The following is a 17,296-nucleotide window of genomic DNA, read 5'->3' on the forward strand; positions in this document are numbered from 1 at the left end:
TGCTTGTACTTCCCTTTTGTGGGAGATGTTCCAGCCATCTGGAAGCATCACTGTCAGTCCAAATCCTTCTTTCAAGGTAAAGCCTGAAAGTAGGCTTTTCCTATTTTAATTTTTCTAGCACCGTAGGCCAAATAGTGAGTCAATGGCTTAGTATCTTTCCTGGGCTGGTGCGTATCTGTGCACACTGTCTCTCCGGCTATGGTACCAGCTTTTGTGGTAGAAACTAAGAACAGTGCTGGGATTATTTTAAAGGTTTGATAGATGGTGTTTCATTAAAATAGTCTTAAACCAAATAAAAGTAAATTCATCTTCGTAGTGAGTGAATGATACATAAATAAAACAGGCTGAGTAAAGTGGCTGTGCCTGTAATTTCAGCATTTTGGGAGGCTGAGGCAGGAGGATCACATGAGGCCAGGAGTTTGAGACCACCCTGGCCAACATGGTGAAACCCTGTCTCTACTAAAAATACAAAAATTAGCTGAGCATGGTGGTGCATGCCTGTAATCCCAGCTACTGGGATTTTGAATTTTTGGTAGCGATGGTGTTTCATCATGTTGGCCACGCAGGTCTTGAACTCCTGACCTCAGGTGATCTGCTTGCCTTGGCCTCCCAAAGTGCTAGGATTAGAGGGGTAAGCCACTATGCCTGGCCCTTTAGTGTCATTTTTAGAGAGGGAAAATTTCATCAGATAAATTCCCAAACCAATGGAGTTGCTAGAAATTCTGGCTGGATAGGTTTCCAGAGTTCGTGTCTGAATGAACATTGTTATTCATAAAGGTTGAAGGAAGGAGACAAAACAATAGTGAGGGGTTACAATTTGAAACCCAGCAGCCTTCAGCTAATTTCTGTACTCTTTTCTGCATTCAGCCAAAATAGAGGCTCGCCACCTCCCTCAAAATTCCCCGATTGTTGCAAAAGTTGAGTCCCCCTCAGAGCTCATCTTGTTAAGCAGAACTGACCAAAGGGTGGTATCTTCTATTTAACACAGTTTGGCAGGTCCCACGTGATTTTCAAAGGAGACTGAAAGATAAATGCTGGTATCACACTCCAGATGTCCTGTTCCTTTGACTTTTTAATTCCTTGCCCTAAATATCAGCTCTTAACCAACGGCCTGGTCATAACAAACTGAGGTTGTATCATTTGCATTGGTCATATTTCTTTAAAAAGTAAAATTTAGGCTTGCATATTTTATTTTGTTTTCATTCCATTTAGGAAAGAATGCCTCACATTCTCATATACAAACTGAAAATTCCATTATGGATTTTTGTATTCTAAATGTTAAAACATATTTGTTGCTACAAGAGACCACAGATGAAAAGCATCTCAGCAAGAGGTTCTTGACAGTAGACACTTTTGAGAACACACTGTATAGAATGACACCTGTTTTCAGTGATATCTAGCTGGCATTTGTTGTTTTAGTCAACCCTAAGTATTCTATTTGCAAGTTTATGTCATCACATGTGTTTCCTATCAGGGGTCAAGGCTGAACCTTCATATTCTCACCCGTCTGTGTATATGGGCCTTCCCCAGAAAAAGGGCATGACTTTGGGCAGTGGCTCTTTTCAGCCCAAGGGTAGTCCCTGGGAGAGACTCAGCTGAGAGATGGTGCTGCCAACACTGCCAGGAGCCGGGCTGTGCATTTCAGACCTAGAACAGAGGATCTTAGCGGCACACCACGGCCTCTACTAGAGGTAGGATGAAGGCCAGCGTGGGGGTTGTACTCGAGCTCTGCCCCTCCACTTTCTAATCATGGCAGCCCATCTTTTATTTTTAAATTAGGTTTGGGGCAGGAGGAAGAAGTGAGGAAGTGGAGAATGAGCCTCCAAAGTAACAGATGTATGGGATGAACAAGTCTAGAGAGCTCATGTCCCACATAAAGAATATAGAGAACTAAACTGTGCTGTATTTGGGATTCCTGTGACACGAGTCGATTCCAGCTACTCTTGCCCAAAATCAACAAAAATTGGGGAACTATGTGAGACGATGGATATGTTAATTTGCTTCTCTGTAGCACCCATTTTACTATTTGTGTGTATACTATGACATCGGGTTGTACACCTTAAATATACACAATGTATTTTAAAAAATCAAACAAAATTAGTTTTATGCTTTTAAAAAACATGACATATATCACATTAGAGAACTCATAATTTATGTGTAAGCAGTAGACCATCTTCAACACCTTGGAAGCCCCCCCAACAAATCTCCCAATAGAGGTAACTGCTGATCTAGGTTTGGTGTTAATTTTCATTGGCAACTCTTTATATAGCTTTTTTATAAGAAAAGTATTTTCAATCCTGTTCCTTCTGTACCTTTATAGCTTCCCAAGGCTACAAAAATATGTATTATTAATTTTGTAGTTTCATTTTGAACTTTAAATAAATGTTATCACATTCACTTTATATTTTTGTCTTTTCTGGTTTTACATACTCCAATTTAGATTTATTTTCAGTGATACTTGTATCCGCAGCTCCTTGTTTTTCATTACTGTCTATTATTCTGTTGTATGATGATTTATTATATTAAAGCCATTGATTTGCTCTGTATAGTCTTCTGATGCTGGTTAAACTTTCAGTGTAATTTGTCTCAAAAAGTTTGTATTTTAAAGACAGTATTAGATGGACAGGAATTAAAAAAAAAAAAAAACAAAGTTGTAGTTTAAAAGAGATTTCTATTTAATCAGAGCCTTAATCTCCAATTGTTCAATTTCAGGTACTATGACAAACCAGATATAAACATCTCATTCAAGCAGGAACATTTTTTAGGGGGAAGGGAACGTCTTCATTGTATCACTTCCTTGGACTCCATTTGTTACAGCAGGTACCTAGTTGGGCATGAGCAGGGCAGGAGAGGGCTCCCCACCCCCCATACCACATACACATCAGGAATGTCAGGTTATGTGGTTCTTAACTGTCTCTGTAGTAGCTGGTCACAACTGACACTAAGGAACGGCAGTCTCCTGATAGATCGGAGACGCCTGAAACTGGTGATCAGCAGCTTCCCGATAAGGTCTCGGGAGTCGGGCGCTTGGGGAGAAGTAACACGAGACCTCAGAAGCAAGCTAACCTGTACGATCCCAAGTCAAAATGTCAAACGGGACACTTGTCCTTCAAATTGCCCAGGTGGCCCCGTGCCAACTGTACTTTCTTTTCTTTCATTCCTGCTCTGAAGCTTTTTGATAAACTTTCATTCCTGCTGTAAAACTTGCCTCGGTCTCTCCTTCTTGCTATGTCCATCAGTTGAATTCTTTCTTCTGTGGAGGCAAGAACTGAGGTTGCTGTAGCCCCAGACACATACTTTCTGCTGCTAACACATTTATCCCCAAAGGATGGTTTGTTTTTGTCAGGACACGGTAACATTAAACAATTCAAACACGTAATTGTTTGTTAAACTCTATGGTTGAAAGACTGTATATGAAAGAAGGTTTTCTTAAAACTACAGCCAAAAGGATAAGCAAGAATCAATAAACAATTGTGGAATACAGAAATAAATTCTCTGTATGGGCACCACCTAAATGACCTTGACCAACATTTTTGAATTTTAATACTGTGATGATCAAAGGTGGGGTCTGAGCCCAAAACACAACTTTTCAAAACAATGAATCACGGGCAATGAGTCAAGAAATGTTGAACTTCAGCCCACAGCTCTAAGAATGAGGAGTTTTGGTTAACTGCTTGTGTTTTTGTATTGTATTAATGTTGTGAATAGCATTTCAAAAAAGACTAATTTGCTAAGCACAGCATTGCTAGAAATGACCTTTCTCTTACCATTTTCCTGATACAGAAGAAATTCTGGCAAGAAATCTCAGCTTTCAGTAATAAGTTCCAGTAGCTAAAGCCAGAACAAATCAATAGCTTTAAGTATCTGCTTGCCAACATTTAACTAAAAATCTTGAAAGCCAAAGCCCCAGTAGGGGCTTGTTCAGAAATGATTTTAAAACATCTCAAACGGCTAAGTATTCTTGATCCAGGAACATGTCTTTGAAGTAGGATGTAAATTCTAGACCTGGAAGTGTTTTTCATTTCCCACAAGCTCAAGGCTATTAACCTCTCAGGGGCAATGATTTTTCCCTAGAAGGAAAAAAAAAAAGGAAGTTTTTCTTTTCTTTTTAAAGAAGTATTGTTCTCTAAATTTTAATTTTCTTTAGATTTTTTTTGAATCAGGGCCAAAAGTCAGCAATGTCCATTTAATGGTTTTAAAAAGATCATGGGTGATGAGATAGGTAATAAAGTAAAGCACAAAAAAGATGAATTACAATGTGTGTGTGTGCTTGCAGGATTCAACTCTAATAAGGCAGGAAAGAGATTAGTAGCAACCTCAGTTTGGGGTGTGTGTGTGTGTGTCTGTGTGTGTATGAGAAAGTTATTCACCCCATCTCAGATAATACAATGGTGTAAGAGGTTGGGTAAGGGGACTAGGTAGCAAGAGAAAGCACATGCTTCAAAAGTCCTATCATCCCACAAAGAAAAATTTGTGGGAAAGGGCAGAGAGAGGTCTTCTGTGGCTTGGGAAGAATCAGATGGAACCTGCACCCAGACCCCTTGTCCGGGGCTAGAATCTCTGACAGTACCTAGATCTGTGACAGCTTTTTGGTCCTTGATTTCACACCAGCTGGACTCAGCTCCCCTGAGACTATAAATCTGCTTTCCAGGTTATAAATAAATACGTAATCCTGCAAAGACTCAGAAACTATAACAGAAATTAAGAGAAATAAAAATGATAATTTTAATACTTCTATGTATACTTAGTATTAAGTTTTAAAATCTTAATCTGCCTATATAGGTTATTTGACACATCTAATCCTTTTAAGATAATCTGACATTTTGCACTTGGGATTTTAATTTAAAATATTTAATGTTTGTCTTGTGATTTTCATGAGAAAGTATTTACTTGGTTTACTAATAGTATTTGAATGTTTAATGTTTGTCTTGTGATTTTCATGAGAAAGTATTTACTTGGTTTACTAATAGTATTTGAATGTTTAAAGTCATCAGATATATCTCTATGCTTATGAAACCCTCATCTCTACCAAAAATATAAAAATTAGCTGGGCATGGTGGTGCACGCCTATAGTCTCACTCAGTTTGAGAGGCTAAGGCAGAAGAACTGCTTGTACAGAGGAGGCAGAGGTTGCAGTGAGCCGAGATAGAGCCACTGCACTCCAGCCTGGGCAGCAGAGCAAGACTCCATCAAAAAAAAAAAAAAAAAAAAAAAAAAAAAAAAAATATATATATATATATATATATATATTCAAAATATATAATGTGATGTTTTCATATATGTAAATACTGTGAAATGACAACTAAAATCAAGTTAATTAACATATCTATTACCTTAGCATTTTTTTAAATAGAGAGATTATTTAAGACCCACTTTCTTAGAGAATTTCAAGTATACAATACAGTATTAACTAAACTAGTTAACCTGCTGTATATTAGGTCTCCAGACCATATTATTCACCTTAAAACTGCAAGTCTGTATCTGCTGTCCAACATTTCCCCATTTCCCTACCCCGACTCCAATAGCCATTCTTATAGTGATTCTGTGACTTTTTTTTTTTTTTTTTTTGAGACAGTGTCTTGCTCTGTCACCCAGGCTGGTGCAGTGGCATGAACACGGCTAACTGCAGCTTGATCTTCTGGGCTCAAGCAGTAATTTTGCCCCAACCCCCTGAGTAACTGGGACTATAGATGTGTACCACTACATCCGTCCAGTTTTTTGATTTTTTTGTAGAGATGGGAAGCTCACTTTGTTACCCAGGCTCGTCTTGAACTCCTGGTATCAAGTGCTCCTCCTGTCTCGGTTTCCCAAAAGTGCTGGGATTACAGGCATGACCCACTGCCTGGCTAAGTATGACTTTTTAATTTTTATTTATTTTTTTTGAAACTGACTCTTGCTCTGTTGCCTAGGCTGGAGTGCAGTGGTGTGATCATGGCTCACTGCAGCCTTGATCTGGGTTCAAGCCATTCTCCTGCCTCAGCCTCCTGAGTAGTAGTGGGACTAAGGGCATGCATGCCATAATATCTGACTAAATTTTGGTAGAGATGGGATCTCCCTGTGTTGCTCAGGCTGGTCTTGAACTCCTGTGATTTCAGGGAGTGCTGGGATTACAGGCATGAACCAGCATGCTCAGCCTATGACTTTTTAGATTCCACATGTAACTTACATCATTCAGTATTTGTCTTTTTATGACTGGTTTATTTCACTTAGCCCAAAGCCCTGAAGGTTTAGCCATGTTGTAGCGTATGACAGGACTTTCTTCATCTTTAAGGCTAAATAGTATTATCTATCTATTATCTATCTATCTATCTATATCTATCTATCTCTGTCGTATGTGTATACACACACATATCTGCCACATTTTATCCATTTATCCATGACAGACACTTGTTTGTTTCCATATCTTGGCTATTGGCCAATTACATAGTTTTATAGATTTAGTTATATAGTTTCAGGTACTACTTTTTTTTTTTTTCCCTTATAGCTATGGTTCCCAAGGGAAATTTGGCACCATTAGTTCTGTTCCTTCCAGTTTCCTCTTGGACTTGTATTGTCTAATTAATTTCAGAGCATGGCTGAAGAGTGCTTTGTAAAGAGTATTATTAATAGGATAAAGGGATATAAAATCCAAAATTAACTCGCTGAATTCAATTCTCTGGGTATTCGCACTAGCAGTTTAATCTTGGAGCTGGTGTTCTAATCTAGGACAGAGGTATTGTATCTTCTGGGTTTGGAAATTTTAATTTTTTTTTTTGAGATAGACTCTGGTTCTGTTACACAGGTTAGATTGCAGCAGCATGATCTCAGCTCACTGCAAACTCTGCCCCTAGGATTCAAGCTATTCTCCTGTCTCAGCCTCTCCAGTAGCTGGTATTACAGGCACATGCCACCATACCCAGCTAATTTTTGTACTTTTAATAGAGATGGGGTTTCACCATGTTGGCCAGGCTGGTCTCGAACTCCTGACCTCAAGTGATCCATCCATCTCAACCTCCCTAAGTGCTGGGATTACAGGTGTGAGCCACCATGCCTGGCTTCCTTTTCTTAAAATTTGATTTTGCTCTAGATATGGTGTCAAAAAGTAATAGTTACAACAAAGTTTGAGTGTGGTTTATAAAAACAACGAAAGTAGCTTAAATCCAATTAAAGTTTCTTTCTCATGTATGCAGATGTCTGAAGGTAAGGGATTTAGAGCTGCTGTGACCCGGCTCCTCTCAGGTCACTGTACTGCCACATAAGAGTGGCCTTCATCTTTGTGGTTCAGAAAGGCAGCATCCGCTTCCAGGCAGGATGGACAAAGGGGAAAAAGGAGGGCAAGGGCAGGTGCCCACCATCTCTGAAGGGAGGCTTTGAGCAGCTGCTGGATTGCCCTTCACTCACATCCCACTGGCCAGCTCAGTCCTATGCCCTCATTCCGCTGTGAGGCGGGGGAATGCAGACTTTATTCTGAGTACCATGTGCTGTTAGACTTTCTGCTGTGTTGGAAAAAGGAGAAAAAAGATATGGTGGAGGCAATAAGAGTCTATGCCACACCTGACTTTCACACGAACAGAAAACATGCACTGGCTCCAAGTTCTCTTCCAAAAAAGAAGATGGTCTTCTTTTTCAGAAAAGAAAATCGATTGTTACTACTGGGCTGACCTAACCCATTTTTTACCCTGGGTAGTACAGATACTTTATTAAAACCAGGAAAACATATTATTCCCACCTGGGTGAGCGAGAACACATTATCTCCTGATCTGAGTTCTCCAGAAGGATGGGGTTTGGCGTGGAAATGGAGAGGTCAGGGAACTGTGGCGTTGTGGATAACAGATCAGCAAGAGAAATGATCAAAACTTGGAGCCACGAGGAGAAGCTCATGGCTTCTCGCAGCTGCTAGGAATGAGATTCAGCTGGTACATTTATTTCCCCTGCCCCTCTTCATTTCCTCCTTTACCACTGTAGAATTTGCTTTCTGCTCTAAGATGATCCCTAGGAGTTGGTGAAAAGTATGGGAATAAAACGGGTGGTGGTGGAAGTGTCAGGGTTGGGGGGAAGGGGCAGGAGGCAGACATTGAAACCCGGGGATCCCTGGGTTGCACCCAGATCTACAAGAGGAAGGAAATAATCATTACCTTTTCTGAGTGCCCAAGTGGCAGACACTTTGAAAACATCATCTCATTTGATTCCCTCACCAATTCTAAGAACACGAACGAACACCCAGAAAGTTAAAGTTACTCTGCAGAGTCACACAGCCAGTCAGAGAAAGTCAGAATACAAATCCATGTTCTCTCCACTGGGCTACATTGCCAGGGCCGATGTCTCAGTGGGGAAACTAAAATATCCAAAACTTCAGGCGCAGGCTGACTTCCTTTCAGAATGATTTTGTCAATAAAGGCACAACTTCGGGTCCGTGATTACAACTTAAAGGTGAGAAACAGTAGATGTCAAGCAAAGGAGAGAATGAAAAAGAGGCACAGTAGCTTCTGAAATGACTTTTCTTCTACTCCCTGTTGTAAAACTGAGCATCACTTTTTAAATTCTTTTATTATTCTCCCGAAATCACTGGGCTAACTGCGGTTCCTAGCTCACCCATCATTTTTTACCCACAGATTTTCATGGACTGAGTTCTAAGTGCAACACAACCATCACAGTAGAAAAACCTGCAGTAGACACACCTGCAGGGTGTGAAAGATCAAGATTCTCTTATAGGCCAATTTGCTAAAAAAAAAAAAAAAAAAAAAAAAAAAAAAAAAAAAGTTGAATTCTTCCTTCATTGAGTGTCTCCGTGAACTACATCCAGTTATCAATGTTGGCTGACTAGTCTACAGCCTTTCCCCGCCCTTGCTCAGTAAAATCCGTCATGAGGGCTCAGGGAAGGTAGGCCTAGCCTTGGGTGAAATGCAGTTGGCTTAAAGGCATGGTAGTTGCACTTTTCTCACCAGAAACTGGCTTAGGAATGGATGTACAATGCAATTCTGGGCAACAAGAGATAAGAGATGTTTGATGGAGACGTCTAGAAAATTTTACTAATAAAAAAGGGTGCAAGAAAGGAATGCTGGCCGAGTGCAGAGGCTCACACCTGTAATCCCAGCACTTTGGGAGGCTGATGTGGGCGGATCATGAGGTCAAGAGATCGAGACCATCCTAGCCAACACGGTGAAACCCTGTTTCTACTAAAAATACAAAACTATAAGTGTGGTGGCACACACCTATAGTCCCAGCTACTCAGGAGGCTGAGGCAGGAGAACTGCTTGAACCCAGGAGGTAGAGGTTGAAGTGAGCCGAGGTCATGCCACTGCACTCCAGCCTGGTGATAAAGCAAGACTATCTCCAAAAGAAAAAAGAAAAAAAAAAAAAAAAAGGGAATGTTTATTCTTCTGATCTTTGGACATGGCTCTATGAGGATGGAATGTTTGGAGCTGCTGCAACCATTTTGCAAACTTTGAAGAGATCAACTGTAAGGCAGAAGCTAAGATGTCGAGGATGGTACAGCCGAAAGACAGACGGGACTTGGGTTGGTGATGTCTTCAACGAGCTGCTGAAATAACCTAAGGCCTAAACCTGGCCTTCCTGTTACATGGGATAAAACCATTTATTCCATTAGCCATTTTGAACTTTTTTTTTACTGAAATGCAATGGAAGCATCCCAAGTCATAAACTGAAGAAGGAGAAACAGAACATAAGAATTGGGTCACTTTAGGTGTGAACTACCAAAAGAAATGGGAACATGTTACTTAACATGTTCACGCATAATTCTTATTTAAAGCTCTTAAGACATCCCACTAAAATAGATTCCTTCTATTTTTTAATTAGGAATTGTAAAAATCTGCAATTAGAACAAAGGGAGAAAGAAAAGTTTCTAAGAAAAAAATTTTGTTCATTTCCTATATATTAGATTTATAGATTTTCTAGGTTCTTCTTACCATTAATTCTGATTTAACTTGTTTTGGCTAAAAATGAAGGGTTTTTTTGTTTTTTTGTTTTTTGTTTTTTTTAAACAACAGTGTCTCTGTCACCCAGGCTGGAGTGCAGTGGTGCAGTCTTGGCTCACTGCAACGTCTGCCTCCTGGGTTCAAGCAATTCTCCTGCCTCAGCCTCCTGAGTAGCTGGGATTACAGGCATGCATCACCATGCCTGGCTAATTTTTTTGTGATTTTAGTAGAGACAGGGTTTCACTATATTGGCCAGGCTGGTCTTGAACTCCTGACCTCAGGTTATCTGCCTGCCTTGGCCTCCCAAAGTGCTGGGATTACAGGCGTGAACCACTGTGCCCAGCCAAAGGTAACTTTTTAATAATTCTTTGCTTGTCACTCCAACCATTTCTTATAAGACACCTATTCGAGATGATCCGTATGGCTCTAGGGCTCCTTAGCCTTTACCATACAATAGATAACTTTTTGTTTCTCAAGTGAAGGATACTGTGAGTGATGAGTGTCCATCATAGCACAGTAAATCTCACAAAGATCTGTGAGCACTTCTTCATCACTCAGGTCTAGGAGTAGGTGTTCAATACATGCTGGAAGACGTATGAAAAAGTGAACCTTTTGTCTTTTAAAATGTTTAAAATGTTTCTTTTAAATGGTTTCTTTAAAATGTTTCTTTAAAAATTTTTTAAAAGTTTTCTTTTTAAAACATTTTTCTTTTAAATGAAAACTTCTTTTAAGAAAAATGAAACTTTTTTCTTAAAATCCCCAAACCAAAAAATATCTAAAGGATTGTTATTGGGAAGAACATCCAATTATTGGGAAGAAAATCCACGCCAGTTTGGACTTGTTTTGTATTCCTTGCCAGAATTTATTGTGGGTCAGCTGCTTTCAGGTGAAATTCAGGCTTCTGAGAGAAGTAACTGCTTCTCCATGTGAGAGTGAAGAGATGTACTTGGTCAGCCAGATGCAAGCATGCCGGTCACGGCTTCCACTTGCTTCTCTGGGCTAATAACCACTTTCTGAGTTATCCACCTGTCTGTGGATTTGCAGTACTCCAGGTGGGCATGAAACAAAATGACCCTCAATCTTTTGAGGGTCAGAAAATGACCCTCGATCTTTTGAAATCACAGATGTTCAGATTTTACTAAGATTATTCAGGACTAACACCGTGAATGGTTTATTAGTGGCTGAGGCTTAGCTTGATGAACGGGACTGAGAGCTAAACACCCCTCGTCCTCCTGTGTATGGCTGAGGTGGATGTTGGTCAGTGTGTTTACAGCAGTGGCATAGTTTCAAGAGTTGTCTAAGAAAAAAAAAGGGCTTACAGCTTCAAAGAAAAGGTCTCTGACATGCAGCAAAATCTGTCCCTCTTGGAGATTTTATAATTGCAATGCACTCTGGCGTATTAGGGACTCTGAGAAGTCATGTGGCCAAGAATCTTTTGATCTTTGTATAACTATGCTTTTCTCACAAAGAAAATACTTAAGTATGGGATATTTCTTTTCATGTAACACTGAGCTATCCACAGAGGATCATGTTCTGAGGAATGGACATTCAGAGTCACTTGCCTGGGCCATATTTGTTTTCCTCATTTCTACCTTGCCTTCTATTGGGGCGTTTAACTGAACCAGCCATATCTTCAAAGAGAAATTCACAAGAGATTAACTTGAAAAGTGAAGACCTCCAAACCTCCAAACAATTTAGTTGGCATTTGTATTAATTCGTTTTCACACTGCTATAAAGAAATACCCGAGACTGGGAAATTTATAAAGGAAAGAGATTTGACTCACAGTTCCACATGGCTGGGCATGCCTCAGGAAACTTAAAATCACAGCAGAAGAGGAGGAGGCACATCTTACATGGTGGCAGGTGAGAGAGGGCAAGTAAGAGCAGGAAAAACTGCCTTATAAAACCATCAGATCTCACGAGAGCTCACTAGCACCAGAACAGCATGAGGGAAATGACCCTTATCAGTCAATCACCTCCCACCTGTTCCCTCCCTCAACATGTGGGGATTATAATTTGAGATGAGATTTGGGTGGGAACACGCAGCCAAACCATATCAGCATTTACTGGATGGATATTATTAGGCACTGTTTCAAATGCTTTGTGTTTATTAAAACAACTGACCCTTGGGGCCGGGCACGGTGGCTCACGCCTGTAATCCCAGCACTTTGGGAGGCCGAGGTGGGTGGATCATGAGATCAAGAGATCGAGACCATCCTGGTCAACATGGTGAAACCCCGTCTCTACTAAAAACACAAAAAATTAGCTGGGCATGGTGGTGCATGCCTGTAATCCAAGCTACTCAGGAGGCTGAGGCAGGAGAATTGCCTGAACCGGGGAGGCGGAGGTTGCGGTGAGCTGAGATCGTGCCATTGCACTCCAGCCTGGGTAACAAGAGCGAAACTCCGTCTCAAAAACAAAAACAAAAACAAAACAAAAAAAAACTGACCCTCAAAACAACCCAATGAGGTAAATCCTACTGTCACACATTGCAGATAAGGAAAGCTGAGGTTCAGTGAGAATAAGAAATCTACCTCAGCTAATAAGTGGAGAAACCACAATTTGAACACAGGCTGGTCATTCTAGAATAAGCCCTCTTAACCATGATGTCATATTGCACTCTTTACTCTCCAGATATAGCAAAGCCAAAGACACCAGCACGGAGACATGACTTGTTCACTCCTAGTTCGCAGGGGACTCCCAGAGACAAGCCAGACCTTCTGGGTTCAGAAAGCCCCTCTGCACTTTCCAGCTATGACTTAACCTCTGTCTGCTTCGAGGTTTTCTTTTTTCATTCTTTTTGAAACGTTAAAAAAGCAGAGGATGATTTCATGAGGCTGTGAGAAGTTCTCAACATATGTCCACTACTACCCCGTCAAAGCTAGTCGCGTAACAGCCTCCACCTATTGACCCTGATGTTTTTTTGTCCTCTATACTATGCCAGAACAAGCCTATCATGCTCTCTACAGTGGGCTTTCAAACAGGTACAGAGGGGTGACACGCGCCCTTCTCAGGCTGACTGCTGGATCCTTTCACTGAGTCTCCCAGACTAGGGCCTTCAGGGCACTTCCCCTTCTGCTCGTATTTTCAACAATTCTTATGCTAATAATTGGGATTTTGGATCTCTTGTTCCTGAACATCATATCACGAAGAGTTTTTTCTTAGAGTCCTTCATAGGTTAACATTTACTTCCTAAGTGGTGAAACTGTCAGCATCACTATAAACTAAAATGTTAAAGTTGAATTTTATTTTAAAAAGTTTTTTTATCTATTTTTTCTCCCACAAGAAATGCGTTAATGCAACAGTTAGTGAGTCTTGAAAAGAGCCAGTTATATGGTCATGTTGAGCATTAGTTGAGTGTACAACTGCATATTTTTCTTCTCTATCGCATTAATAAGAACGGAGTCTTTTTCATGCAAGATGATACTTTGAGGAGGATTTGATCAAATGCCTTCTAAATTTCCTCTTAATCCTGAGATTCTGTGATTTAAGGCTGCTTCTGCAATTTTGTTCAATGTACATACATACTGAAGTCCTCCTTATTCCAAAGCAGTAAGTTCATTCGACATTTTATTTAGGGGAAATCTCATCTTATAACTACAGTATATAGACATTTATATATATAAGTAGGTGTCAGTGTAAAAACATGTGTGTGTGTGTGTGTGTGTGTGCGTGTGTATAATCTCCCATCTCCTGTTTTCTTCTAAGAAATTGCTTCTTCAGAAGGTGATTAAATGGGTTTTATAGTGGTTTATCTAGTCCTTCTGCTTAGTCTCCCACTTGACATGTTAATCCCCCCTCGATTTTATCAGATAACCCTTTGGTTATTGCCATCAGATCTAAACAAATGTTTCCAGTGATGGGAAATCTAGGGCAGCAACCTCCTTCATTCCAGAAGACCATTAAGAATTCTTGACAGAGAGAAGCCCTTTGGAACAAATAAACACAATCAAAAAGGCCCAGCTTAGCCTATCGGTTTCTCTGAAGGTATGGGCCCGGGTCTGGGATATATAGGAAAACAAACATATTTATGTACAGACCTGTGATCAAAAGTGTTCATTCACAGAAGAACCTCCCTGAGAGGTGTTCACAGATTGTAAAGCAGTGAGGTGCTTGCAAACAGAGTGGACAAGGCAGCGTGTGGAAATCAAGCATAGTGTGTCTATTCAGTCACAGATGCACCCAATGTACTAAAATCTAACCACAGCTAACACATCTGCATGTCTCTCCATTTTTATAAGTCTTGGGCAACATCCATTCCCACCATTCTTCTTTTTTTTTGATTCAATTTTGAAAGAAGTTCTACTGTGGATAATAGTCCTACCGTTCTCACAGGGAATGCCTCTTGGTAAAAATTTAGGATTTTAATTAGGGGGAAAATGTAAGCCATTACAAAGTATGAAACCCTTAGTAACTGAAGTTGAAGTTCACAAGGTTAAATCCTCAAATTTCATGTCAATCAAACCATACATTCTAAGATACACAAATAAATCAGATATACACAGACACCAATGCAAGCAACACTACTTCTGCGTCATTTTGTATTTAATATTATTGAAGGCTTTATTAATGTCTTAAAAAACACAAAAAGCTCTTGAACATACATTTATTATCTGGAGGAATAAATACACTCCAAATGCTTATCATCAGAACTCTGGAAAAAGACATAAATTCTCTCCAATATTTTAGAAATTGGTATCTAAATAATTTCATTTCATACTAGGTTAGTAATATAAGTTGTCCTCATTCAGCTTTTAAATTTTGAAAAAAATTTTAGTTTTAAATATAATAAAGACAAGTACACACTCAAAATTTATTTTCTATTACTCTTTTCTGGCCAAAAGGAGTTGAAGAATTTTCTTCCTTATGACAAATGTTGTCAGATATTTTTTTTTTAAAAAAGCAAAATATAACAGAATAGTTTTGAAGACTAACTCTATATGAAGGTTTTAATCATAGCACAGTTAAAATAACATTTAATATAGATTCACTTCACTGGATGATGTCACCTTTTAAAACATCACTATTTCTCATATCATTTCTGGATGGTGCTGACATTCTTATATCTTCTTCAACATGACTTCTTCGTTTTCTTCTCTAGAGTTTTCTTGAGTTAAAATAATGGCTTGATGAAGATCATATGAAAGTTAGTGGCTCCGTGGTATTTCTTAAATGTGGGGCAAAGCTGGGCTGGTTGATAATGTAACTCATTAAAATGAGCTGTATTTTCAGTGGCCCAGGCTGGCTGGGCAGTCTGATAGAAGGCCTTTGTTCCTCTTCTAGATAAAGACTAGAGCTGGGCACGGTGGCTCACGCCTATAATCCCCAGCACTTTGGGAGGTGAGGCAGGCAGATCACCTGAGGTCCGGGAGTTCGAGATCCGCCTGACGAACATGGGGACACCCCTTCTCTATTAAAAATACGAAATTAGCTGGACCTAGTGGCATGTGCCTGTAATCCCAGCTACTAGGAAGGCTGAGGCAGGAGAATCACTTGAACCTGGGAGGCAGAGGTTGCAGTGAGCTGAGATTGCAGCATTGCACTCCAGCCTAGGCAACAAGAGTGAAACTCCATCTCAAAAAAAAAAAAAAAAAGACTAGAGTCCATTCTTCCACTAGTTCAGGGCAGTGGCCAAAAAAGCCCAAGAAAGACACTGAATGGAATGCTATTGTTTAGAAGAGATTTGCATTTAATGATGTGTTACAGGTAAAGTATTTCCTTAGCAAAAAATCTCATTCACTCAATGTTTGGGAGAATGTTAAATTTTATAATCACAGTTGCCTTTATCTGTGGAAAAAATTTTTATTTTTATTAATTTTATTTTAAGTTCTGGGAGGAAATGATTTTTCTAATTTGCTATGATCACTTCCTCTCAAATTTTTTCTTACAGTCATGCATACTCTGTAATCTGAATTTCTTAAGTTTATTTAAAAATCAGAGAAAAAAAACAAACAACCCAAGGACATAAAAACAAGCACAAGGTAAACAAAGAAACAAACAACTTTGCCATTATATTTTCTCCTGGATAACTGCAGATATTTCTTGTCATTTCCATTCTGTTTCAACACTGCAGAATAATACACTCGTGGCCCAGTGGTGAAGCAATGTGCACATGAGTGACAAAACAAGGGACCCAGAAAAGGAGTATAAATGTAAATAAAACTTTTAAAATCCCAGTAATGCAACAGCTTCTTTCCGTGTTTACTGGATGAATGTCCATTCCACATGAATTCATATTTTGGTTCCAGGAGGCCATGCACCATAAACCCTAATAACAACGACCACTATATGTAGGGGGTAAAACAGAGCCTGAGGCCAGTATCTACTGGTGGCAAACTTGCAAAAGTTTTCTGGAAGACTCATAAAATTATGTTCTATTTGTTTGCAGGATTCGGGGAACCATGGAAATACAAAAGGATAGAAACAAGGCATGCTTTTGACGTTTCTTGGGCTGGGTAGTAGAAAAATAGGTGTTTTCCTTTGGGTTTTTTTGCAGCTGAGAATACTTTTTCATTTTCCTCAGTCCTTAAGGGAGTGGTAGGCTTTGGCAGTCCGGCTGTTGACAAAATCTGTCTTCTTAAACTGAGCCTTAGGAACAAGCAAACAGAAATGTGAAAGGGAACAAAACTGGCACATTAAAAAATGTAGTTTTTTAGTGATTTCTTACCAGGGTCAAGAGGGCCATTATTACCTGGCTCTGTTAACTATGGCACATTCCTTGTTCATGTTCTTACCTTCTTGTAGGCATGATGGAGTTCCGTGTGCGCCCACAGAGAATACAGGAGGACAGAAGCAGCTTTGCTTGCTTTGTTGGAGGCATAGCTGAAAAGAAAAGAACATTCTGAGATCAGGCAGAATGAGTGAGTCTTCTGGATGCGGCCTGGAGACGTTCTGTAAGACTTCTTCACTGCTGTTCCCAGCAGCTGTCCATGAAGTCAGGTCACTCAGTGACCAATTAGACAGTGAGCTCTGGAAGGCAGGGACCATGTTTGTTTTTGTTTTCTTTTTAAACCACTAGGACAGTGCGAATAAATAAATAGTTTATAGAGAAAATCCCTGATATTTATAAGGAGTATATCCTTAGACATGTTACAAATCCTTGAATTATTTATAGAATAGAATCTATATCTGTATGGTTATAATGTATGTTTACAGAATAAAAAAATGCATGAAAGTATGACTGAAAAATAGACATGATTTTTGTGATGCTATGATTGTAGGAGTAAAGTAATTTTTCAAGCCAATAAAAGAAATTCTTGTGGCAGCCCTTGTTAAAGCAGTTTTCGTATCTCTTTACGTTTTGGTATAGAGCAAATGGAAAACTTGTTCCTGCTATAAATCCAAGTCACCACTGCATTTGACATTGTACTTAGTATTTCATG

The 17,296-nt window shown here is 39.6% G+C and overlaps 1 protein-coding gene across 2 annotated transcripts in view; it reads right to left on the reverse strand.

Annotated features, from left to right (window-relative positions):
* Positions 1-15,823: 15,823 nt before the first annotated feature.
* The window catches only part of PKP2 (plakophilin 2), a 110,063-nt gene continuing 108,590 nt past the window's right edge, over positions 15,824-17,296 (reverse strand). The window contains exons 11-12 of one of the 2 annotated variants that reach the window (XM_074403055.1): positions 16,649-16,736; positions 15,824-16,502 (exon numbers count right to left, since the gene is read on the reverse strand). In XM_074403055.1, coding sequence (XP_074259156.1) covers positions 16,289-16,502; positions 16,649-16,736 — 302 coding nt within the window. In that variant the 3' untranslated portion in view covers positions 15,824-16,288. The remainder of the gene's footprint in view (positions 16,503-16,648; positions 16,737-17,296) is intronic. The other variant, XM_010337378.3, reaches the window with a different exon arrangement.

This window comes from Saimiri boliviensis, chromosome 7 (genome assembly GCF_048565385.1).
Source record: "Saimiri boliviensis isolate mSaiBol1 chromosome 7, mSaiBol1.pri, whole genome shotgun sequence".
NCBI classification, from domain to species: domain Eukaryota; kingdom Metazoa; phylum Chordata; class Mammalia; order Primates; family Cebidae; genus Saimiri; species Saimiri boliviensis.